At 37.3% G+C, this 11,062-nt stretch overlaps 1 protein-coding gene across 1 annotated transcript; it reads left to right on the top strand.

Annotated features, from left to right (window-relative positions):
- The first annotated feature begins 3,585 nt into the window (after nucleotides 1-3,585).
- LOC144440665 (uronyl 2-sulfotransferase-like) lies at nucleotides 3,586-10,152 on the top strand. The gene is made up of 7 exons (XM_078130050.1): nucleotides 3,586-3,594; nucleotides 4,153-4,311; nucleotides 6,104-6,183; nucleotides 7,531-7,687; nucleotides 8,538-8,641; nucleotides 9,250-9,401; nucleotides 9,986-10,152. Exons 1-7 carry the CDS (start codon nucleotides 3,586-3,588, stop codon nucleotides 10,150-10,152), a joined length of 828 nt encoding a protein of 275 aa, XP_077986176.1.
- The last annotated feature ends 910 nt before the right edge of the window (nucleotides 10,153-11,062 follow it).

Raw genomic sequence — 11,062 nt, 5'->3', positions numbered from 1 at the left:
AATACCACCCAATTACTTAGTTCCTGCATAGAAAACAAGCGACAATTGCAATATAATTTTATATATAATAACTTGTTCATGCTTTATCAATTATTTGGTCTTCTGGACTTGGAGTTAATTAATCACATGACGTATGCACTGCTGTCCGTATGGCGACTGCGAAGGCTTTGTCTTAAGGTGACGTGTTTACTGACGTAACCTACACACTCTATCCATATACGTAGTTATTCGTTGCATGTCAAATTACCACCCGGTTCCGTTAGTTGAAGAAAGAAATACAAACATATCCATATTGATTTATACTACTGCATTATTTGTTGTATTATGGTATGTGACCTGTTTAATTATTGGCACCGCCTGGTAGCGAAGCTGTGACAATACTAATACCGGTCATGTTAACGTTTACGAACATATGAGCATTTGGAAACACACATATCTGGGTAGTGCAATTTACTGAGACGCGTCGATCTGAGAGCTGGAGGGGGTAATATTTCATGATCATGATGTATTCCACAAAAATATACTTCAAGATTGTTACGACAACTGTAGTGGTGTGCATATTGGTAGTGTGGCTTACTGGAATTGATTCGCCCTCATTGCCAAGCTTTATCACCAAAGGTAAGCATACTATACTACAAAAAGGTAGAACGCTACCTAAACATACATACATAATTTCGCAAGTATCAGATGAAATTATCGCGAGGTTGCGAACCAATGATTTTGTTCGTAAGCATCCCATGAATTTTGTTATCATGTTTATTCTTTTGATAGTTTATTTTTTATCAATTTTTCCATGGGTAAATTGTAATATCTTATGCAGCGCTGTCCAATGCAAATCGGTATTTAGTTTGAATATACCACTGTGCTATACAGCCATGACTACTTGTAGACCTGTAGTCTTGCAGGAATGCCTGTCTGTTTGTCTGTGAGTCTGTCTGTCTGTCTGTCTGTCTGTCTGTCTGTCTGTCTGTCTGTCTGTCTGTCTGTCTGTCTGTCTCTCTCTGTCTCTCTGTCTCTCTCTGTCTCTCTGTCTCTCTGTCTCTCTGTCTGTCTGTCTCTCTCTCTCTCTCTCTCTCTCTCTCTCTCTCTCTCTCTCTCTCTCTCTCTCTCTCTCTCTCTCTCTCTCTCTCTCTCACTGTCTCCCCTGTCTCTCTCTGCCTCTGCCTCTGTCTCTGTATGTATGTATGTATGTATGTATGTATGTATGTATGTATGTATGTATGTATGTATGTATGTATGTCTGTCTGTCTGTCTGTCTGTCTGTCTGTCTGTCTGTCTGTCTGTCTGTCTGTCTGTCTGTCTGTCTGTCTGTCTGTCTGTCTGTCTGTCTGTCTCTCTCTCTCTGTCTGTCTGTCTCTCTGTCTGTCTCTCTGTGTCTGTCTCTCGTTGTCTCGCTCTCTAGATGACAGTAATTCGAATATTTGGTAGGGATGTTACATATTGCGTGTTTAGTTGGGAATTGTCCTTAGCAAATAATATAAGAAGGGGTAAAATAACACGCACATACGCGTTTCTAGGATAGAAATATATTTCGTGGTGTGTGGACTTACGTGTTATTTTACCCCTTTGATATATCATTTGCATCAACATTAACGATGCTTTATTGTTTTCTGAAACATATCTCGGGGAAACAATTTGAAAACGTCTGTGACGGGGACTCTACTTTGTGCATTGTTTACATCATTCTAGCAGTAGGGATTTACAAATTTCATGAACACTTGGACTGTACTTGGTGATATATGGTACTCAACCCTAAACCTGGTCAATGTGGCAGCAGTGGAATGTAACTGATGAGACCGGTGATAGACTCTCCCACCAGTCCTCGGGGAAAATCGCTCAAAAAATTTAAGGGGCTGTTTTGTATGTACCGATATCTACAGCATTATAACTCGAATATTCTTGTACTGTGGACCCTCACGATTACATAGGGCTAACTATTCGTTGACGTATTACTGCGATGCCCTGTAATAACACGTACGTACGTACGTACGTACGTACGTACGGAGCATCGATCGCAGTATCAAACACGTCAACTAATGAATGACCCTCTATATATGTAGTTGATGAGGTCCCACAGTACACGGGTATTTGAGTACAGTATGATTATAGATATCGGTACATACAAAACAGTCATAGACCTTTTAGCGATGCTCCCGAGGACTGTGAGAGACTAGACCAGTGGCAGAATGAACAGCATCACGACCCCAATGTGACACGTAAACCAAACTTTAGATCATACCCGCATTTTTTGTTGAACTCATTATTATATTATTTACTTATTGCCTTATTTTATACAGTTTACTTTTCAAACGTAAATACACATTACCCACCATATACACGTTCACCCGTATGCCTTGGCCATGTATGTAGTAAAATAGCACGTGACAGACTCAGTAAAGGTGTATTCGCCTTCTCGTCACGTGGTTAGCTGTACTCCTAACGCTTGGCAGAGCACCATCTGGTCGCCAATATAAGGGTTGTAAGAATCAATACAATATCTAACGAAAATGTAACATGCGTTTTATTCAGAACTGTTTACGTCTTCGTATTGCATGATATTTATTGATTTATCGTTCCTACATGCGGACAACAAATTATCAGCATAGAGTCATAAAAAATGTAAAACCAACCAAATACGAACTGTGCTCTCTTTAGGGAGCCAACAATATTTACAAGGGGGAGGACCGGGGGAATTAGGGGGTCACTTTTTACAAATCGGTTCTTGGGGAGGGCCATATTTTCGAAAAGGGGAGGGTCACATTTTACTTTGACTCTGAGTCATTGTATTGCCTAAGAATTGCATTATTTCGGGGGGTTTTGTCATCCCATCGCTGCCAACAGTTCCAAATCCCATTCGGGTTAGGGTTAGCGTTAGGGTTAGGTATCATGATATCATGCAAATTGCTGCTGACAACCATGTCATCAATTAATAGTTAGTTGTGGTGTGAGGAGAGGAGTGGGTCTCACAGGTGTAAAATGGGAGCAATTGGTTAAGATACTAGGGATAATATTGTGGAGATACTGACCTCACACCCGATGATGTCAGGAGTATGCCAATCTATCATTAGGAGTTGAATTTGGGCCTTCAGCTCGGCCAATGAGATTCAAACACAGGTATTTATTAATGCAGTGTATTGACACACATCCACGTGGCGGTAGTAGTGGGAAATTATCCAATGTCTTTAAAACTTTCAACATTGGTGGCAGCGATGGGATAAAGTCCTTACCATTGATTCTGGGACTCATGTCATTTTACAAATCTGACAGCATTTAAATAATGTTTTGAATATGGAAATGGTCATGTTTTAGAGCAAGAAAGTTGAGGGAGGCAGGGCCACTTTTTAGGACGACAGAGTCGGGGAGGGTCACATTTTACACAATCAGTCTGAGCCTATTTCCCCCGGCCGTGCCCCTTGTAGTTACTGAATTCGAAGGCTCCATTACTTTCTCATTACATATTAAACCGAACAAGCTAATTATCTACACATTCAACTCACAGGTAATTTACATAATGAGGATGCCAGACATGCGTACTCGAGTGAAGTTGTTCCCTCTGAGGTAAAAGAATCTTTTCAGAAATATACAATGGACAAGGTATGTATGTATGTATGTATGTATGTATGTATGTATGTATGTATGTATGTATGCCTGCCTGCCTGCCTGCCTGCCTGCCTGCCTGTATGTATGTATGTATGTATGTATGTATGTATGTATGTATGTATGTACGTACGTACGTACGTACGTACGTACGTACGTATGTATGTATGTATGTATGAAATAAATGTTGTATAATTTTGGCATATTGAAGGGAATATTAGGTACAATCCATAGCAACACACACTGATTTCTGGAAGGAAACCCAAATCGTCACTGTTCCTAGCTAGTGATCAATTTAAAGTAAAAAATATACATTGCAATAGCATGGGACATTTCGAATATGGTTGCTACTGATTTCAAACAAGCCTTATTTCTGACGTCATCATCATCATCATCATCATCAGCAGCAGCAGCAGCAGCAGCAGCATCATCAGCAGCAGCGGCATCAGCATCACCACCACCAACACCAACACCATGCCACCACTATAATTTCCATGAAGTGTTTTCCTATGTAACTAACATATGCATGTCATTTCTCTATTTTCCGTTTTCAAGAATACTACTCAAGATGAACAGCTGGTAGTATACAATCGTGTACCTAAATGTGGAAGTAGAAGTATTCAAACCCTTCTTTGGAAAAATTCTAAAACAAATCACTTTAATTTCATTAGTTCCAAAATATATCGCAAAAGAGTACTCCAAGAAGGTGAACAAGTAAGTTTATCAATCCTTTCCCTCTCCTGAGAGTGTCGGGGAGGGCTCGCTACTGTCGCCGCCAAGATGAACATAGTTCTGTGACGCAGTAGTCTTGTCACTGCGCTCTCTGGAGATCTGGAGGCAATGTCAGTGTTTATGTTTTCTAGCAAATATATTCATTTCTAATAACAATGTCATAACCTCACTTTACCTTGACATTTCAATTCACTGAAAAGTAATCGGTTTTGTCATTCTTGCACACATTTCTGCAGAAGTGATATGCCTCTTGGCGGGTACGTTTCGAACGGTGCCGTAAAGAGGCATGTGGTTTACAATGTTGTCGTTTTGGTTGTATTCTAAGATTCCTAAGTCTAAGATTCCTCTGAAAGAGCTGACTTCATGGAAAAAAGTTCGATGAGAAGTAGTTGTTCTTATTTTAAACGTGTACTAACTGTAATTGGGGTATTATAATATTTCGATAAGAATTGGAATAACAATAATTCGACAACATACATGTTAGTCAGAAATCGATTTTATCTACAAGCAGAAAACTAACAGGTTGAAATGATCATCGCATTTAATCCCGATCAGTTTGTTCACCATTACGTCATTTATATCTCACGAAAGAGTCACGAAAAATGTTCCAGTTGTCAGCTTTTGGAGCTTTAATGAAACCTGACAGAGTTCCAAAAAAAGAAATGGGAAACAAAGAAATAAACATGCATGGCTGACACAAACATTCGACAATATTATTAAATCAACTATTAAAATCATGTGTGTTGTCTCAATTTATCATGTGATTATTTCTACAGTAGTAGGTGTACACAATATTATTACAACCATTACAACGTTTAACTTATTCAAATGAAGTCATTTGTAAATGTATACACGCACAGCAGAGTTGAACACAGGAGATAACTTATTCAAATGAAGTCATTATGTAAATGAAAACGCACAACAGAGATGAACACAGGAGTTAATTTATTCATGTGAAGTCATTATGTAAATGTAAACGCACAGAAATGAACACAGGAGATAACTTATTCAAATGAAGTCATTATGTAAATGTAAATGCACAGAAATGAACACTGGAGATAACTTATTCAAGTGAAGTCATTATGTAAATGAACACGCATAGCAGAGATGAACACAGGAGATAACTTATTCAAATGAAGTCATTATGTAAATGAAAACGCACAACAGAGATGAACACAGGAGTTAATTTATTCATGTGAAGTCATTATGTAAATGTGAACGCACAGAAATGAACACAGGAGATAACTTATTCAAATGAAGTCATTATGTAAATGTACATGCACAGAAATGAACACTGGAGATAACTTATTCAAGTGAAGTCATTATGTAAATGTACATGCACAGAAATGAACACTGGAGATAACTTAATCATGTGAAGTCATTATGTAAATGTACACGCATAGCAGAGATGAACACAGGAGATAACTCATTCAAATGAAGTCATTGTGTGAATGAATACGTATAGCAGAGATGAACACAGGAGATAACTCATTCAAATGAAGTCATTATGTAAATGAACACGCACAGCAGAGATGAACACAGGGGTTAACACGTATATGAAGCATAATATTTGTGTGCATAGGATAATTAACATGTGTGTATGTACATTTAACACACTAGTGCTTGATAACGGATTTTAGGGATTTGGCTTACTCACACAAATCGTAATTATCAACATTTTCACATTCTCACTTAAGCATGGCATGAGAGATGCATTTAAATGGATTCATTGATATGTTTGTGTTATCATAATTCTGTATCCGTTTATATTTAGGCTGATTTGATTTATCATCTGTCAAGAATTCCAAGACCAGCACTATTTGATAGACACTTACACTTTCTCAACTTTACAAAGTAAGTAAATGGAACACACATCACTTACAGCATGCATTGTTGATAATAAAAATATACTTTCTTTGAAATTAAGATACTCTAATCTGAATATATTCTGAGTTGCAATATTTAGATATTGTTGTTCATCCATGCAATATATGAGTAAACTAAGGGACATTGTCACTCCGAGTTGCAATATTTAGATATTATTGTTAGGACCTTGTCATTTTGAGGTGCTATATTTAGACTTTATTGTTCATCCCTGCAATATATGACGACTCAGGGACCTCGTCACTCCCAGTTGCAATATTTATATATTATGTGTTATTGTTCATCCATGCAATATATGAGTAGGCTAAGGGGCCTTGTCACTCCCATTTGCAATATGTAGATATTATTGTTCGTCCATGCAATATATGAGTAGACTAAGGGGCCTCGTCACTCCCAGTTGCAATATTTAGATATTATTGTTCATCCATGCAATACATGAGTAGACTAAGGGACCTCATCACTCTGAGTTGCAATATTTAGATATTTATTGTTCACCCATGCAATATATGAGTAGACTAAGGGACCTAGTCACTCCCAGTTGCAATATTTAGATATTATTGTTCATCCATGCAATTTATGAGTAGACTAAGGAACATTGTCACTCCCAGTTGCAATATTTGGATATTATTGTTCATCCATGCAATATATGAGTAGACTAAGAGACCTTGTCACTCTGAGTTGCAATATTTAGATATTAATCCCACATGTTGTTCTTTTTTCCTCCAATGGAAGTCAAAGTAGACTAAGGGACCTTGTCACAATGAGTTGCTAAGACGAGTAGTAAAAAAACACAATCATGAATATATTCCGGCTGAATGACGAAAAATATAGGGAAATATTAAATAATTATACCACCTCAAGCATACATTATTGATTATTGGAAAATATAATGACGATTTGGAACATTTTCAATGATATTTCGAGCACCCAGGGATGTACAAATGACTTGCCATGACGCGGAATGACCCGGGGGTGTATAATCTATATCATCTGTTCTATTCAAAAGACAAGATCTTGGCTTGGGCATGGTGGAATTACATATTATTGCCCGAATATGGGTGTTTGCAACTGTGAACCAAACGGTAATTCGCCCTACACGTGAATAACCCCCATATTCGAAGGTGCAAATGCGCATATATTATACTATATTGGGGTAGTAATAGTTTTATTACATGCTGAGTGAGCAATAAATTACACTGAAATGGCAATCGTTACTTTTAGTGATTGTATGTGGTACTACAATCACCAAGTCCATTGTCGCTTATGTTCCCCTGGGTTCAAATATCTAATTATGATTAATACAATTTTTGACTCTAGATTTGGTAAAGCTAAGCCAACCTACATTAACATAATTCGTGATCCTTTGACGCGTGTCATCTCCGGCTATTATTATAACAGATTCGGTGACAAATACAACAACTACAGTGTAGCTGTAAACTTCAAAAACGACATGAACAAGATATTAAGAATCCTGGTATGTAATGCATGCACAGAATGTACAGGAGGTTTGGCCTTAGCTTGAAAAATGCTGTTAAACTGTGTATCAAGATCAGCGACACTGATCACAAGTTTCATTTTGAGACAGACACGATAAAGATGAAACACAAACAACCCTTACACAGTGCAACGTGTCTGCTCTGTATTTTGTAAATGATAACAAAATACAAATACAAATTCAAATGTAACAAAATTCAGTTTGGAGACACTGTATTAAAGGGTTGTTTCTGTGTTATCTTTATTTTGTCTATCTGAAAATGACAGCTTGTAATCAATCTCAATGAACTTGATTCACCATTCAATAGTGTTTGCAAGCAAAGACGAAATCCTTTGTAAAGATGCACACACCATATTGTTATATAGTAAGTACTGCGTTTAAATATAGTGACATGGGGTATCAAATGGCATCTCTATAGTACAATCTCGCAAGAAAGTAAATATGAAACCTCCCGGCCCAATAAACTTAAATGTCTCTTTAAACGTGAACTTAATGAAAAATAAAGTGTAAAAATAAATAAATGCAAATTAACAAGTCAAAGGTTAAACAAATAAATCAGACATAACCAACTAGGTCTGTACAGTCAGGTTTTCTATAAATTTCGCTGTTTTTCACAAAATTATCTGTAAAAAGAAATTTCAGCTTATCTTGGTCTGATATATAGTACTAAATTCAGACTCTGCTGAAGACGTCAAGTAAACAATTCTAAGATCGTCATATAGCACATCGTTAATTTTAAGTATTGTTAATATATAAAAATGTCAATGTAATATTATCTATGAATTTCACACAACTGCTCCTTTCGAATTCCACATACTTCCCCCTACAGACTTTCGATGAATGTGTTCTACAGAATGCAAATTGGTGTTCAACTGAACATTTATTCGCCAATGGGATAATTCCATTCTTTTGTGGACAGGCGCCACATTGCAGGTTCGTGTATTTTTTTTATAAGTGTACTTTGTGAATTGCGCCCCTCACAGCTGATGATATCTGTTCTTTCTTTCTGGTTGATTTGCACAACTTCATCTGATGAGGATCGCATTTTCACTGTTTAATATGGGGTTGTCGGTGGTCGAGTGCTTTTTACACAACTTGCCTCTTACTACTGTGGTCGGGGTTCGAACCCATTCAGTGTTTGATTGAATTTATCACGTGCTTTAAGAAGAGTGTCGACCAGTTTGATTCTACCGAACAACGCAGGTTTTCCCCGGGTATTCCGGTTTCCTCCTGCATTAACACTGAGCCTTCCTCCTGTTATTGGGCAATGCATGTTGGATGGTTAATAAATATTTCTTTTTAAATGTAAAAAATAAAAGAATACCACCCTGATATCCTTTCTGATTGGCTCATCATATAAAACCTTATTTATTTACCTCTATTGATGTTATATATCGTCGTTTACTTTTTGAGTTTTGAAGTGTAATTTCCCATATTTGAAAACAAATTACAAAATTCGTCTTAGTAGTATCGAACCTCTTGATTATGTTTTATTAGTTATTACGTCTTGACTTTAAAAAAATTGCTTTGATAACCCACAGGGAACCTTCTACCCGAGCTCTTGATGACGCAAAGAAGAATGTCATCGATGAGTACATCTTTGTTGGATTATTGGAGGAATTCGAGACATCGATAAAAATGTTAGAACTATTGTTGCCACGATATTTCAAGAGTTCTGGACAACAAACTGATAGTAAGTGTGCTTGGTTATATATGAGTGTCGTTTTCTTTGTCTAACATTAATTATAATTTGATATGTTATTTTCTGATTTTGTTATAATTTATTATTCCAATGCCATACAAATAGAATAATACAAAAATCGGTCTGGGTACCAGTGTACATGCATGTGTGCTAGAAGGGATTGATTGTGAGGTAGTCGAGACTTCCTTGGGAACAGGTATATGCAGTTGTCGGGGGACATGTGCTGTTATCTCTCAGCAGAAGACACGATGACTACCACGGCGTAACGAAGTGACGTCACCATGATCTAGTATCCTTGCACTACACTTTGACAATTATGGCAATATAGTTCACCCCATGTGACGTATAATAGACCAATCACGTGAAAGCTTAAGATTGAAAGTCGGGCTCTGTGTTGTTTTTTTAGATTTCTAACGTGCATGCAGGTGTGTTACTAAAATTGTCACAATAATTACCACGTGTGTTTCACAAGGATAGGGGCTGAAAAAAACCCTCAGGCAGGGGTAGCTAGTATCAAATCAAATCATGTAGGCAGGGTCAGGTTTTGAAGTATTATGTTCTCCGTTTGATTTCAGACTCTGACTTTGTAGAAGAAGTTAAATCTAAAATGCGTTCATCGAGGATACCGCCCTCAGAAGAAGTGGTTCAAATCATGAAAAATAGACTTGCCCTAGAATATGACTTCTACGAATTCATAAAAGTACGCTTCAGCGCTCAAAAAGAGCAACTAGGAATTTCATGACAGACCTATGTATAGAGCAGAATTACCAAGGCAGACCTGTAATTTTATGACAGACTTGCACATAGAAGTTACTTACAGTAAACATGACAGACCTGCACATAGAAATCACAGTAATTTCAAGACAGACCTGCACATAGAAATCACAGTAATTTCATGACAGGCCTGCACATAGAAGTCACAGTAAATTCATGACAGACCTGCACATAGAAATTACAGTAAATTCATGACAGACCTGCACATAGAAGTCACAGTAATTTCATGACAGACCTGCACATAGAAATCACAGTAATTTCAAGACAGACCTGCACATAGAAATCACAGTAATTTCATGACAGGCCTGCACATAGAAGTCACAGTAAATTCATGACAGACCTGCACATAGAAATTACAGTAAATTCATGACAGACCTGCACATAGAAGTCACAGTAATTTCATGACAGACCTGCACATAGAAATCACAGTAATTCCATGACAGACCTGCACATAGAAATCACAGCAATTTCATGACAGACCTGCACATAGAAGTCACAGTAAATTCATGACAGATCTTCACATGGAAATCACAGTAAATTCATGACAGACCTGCACATAGAAGTCACAGTAAATTCATGACAGACCTTCACATGGAAATCACAGTAAATTCATGACAGACCTGCACATAGAAATCACAGTAAATTCATGACAGACCTGCACATAGAAATCACAGTAAATTCATGACAGACCTGCATATAGAAGTCACAGTAATTTCAAGACAGACCTGCATAGAAATCACAGTAATTTCATGACAGACCTGCACATAGAAATCACAGTAATTTCATGACAGACCTGCACATAGAAATCACTGTAATTTCATGACATACCTGCACATAGAAGTCATAGTAATTTCAAGACAGATTTGCACATAGATCAC

This window comes from Glandiceps talaboti, chromosome 10 (assembly GCF_964340395.1).
Source record: "Glandiceps talaboti chromosome 10, keGlaTala1.1, whole genome shotgun sequence".
Classification (NCBI taxonomy): Eukaryota; Metazoa; Hemichordata; class Enteropneusta; family Spengelidae; genus Glandiceps; species Glandiceps talaboti.
This window is presented reverse-complemented; position numbering and strand designations above follow the sequence as displayed.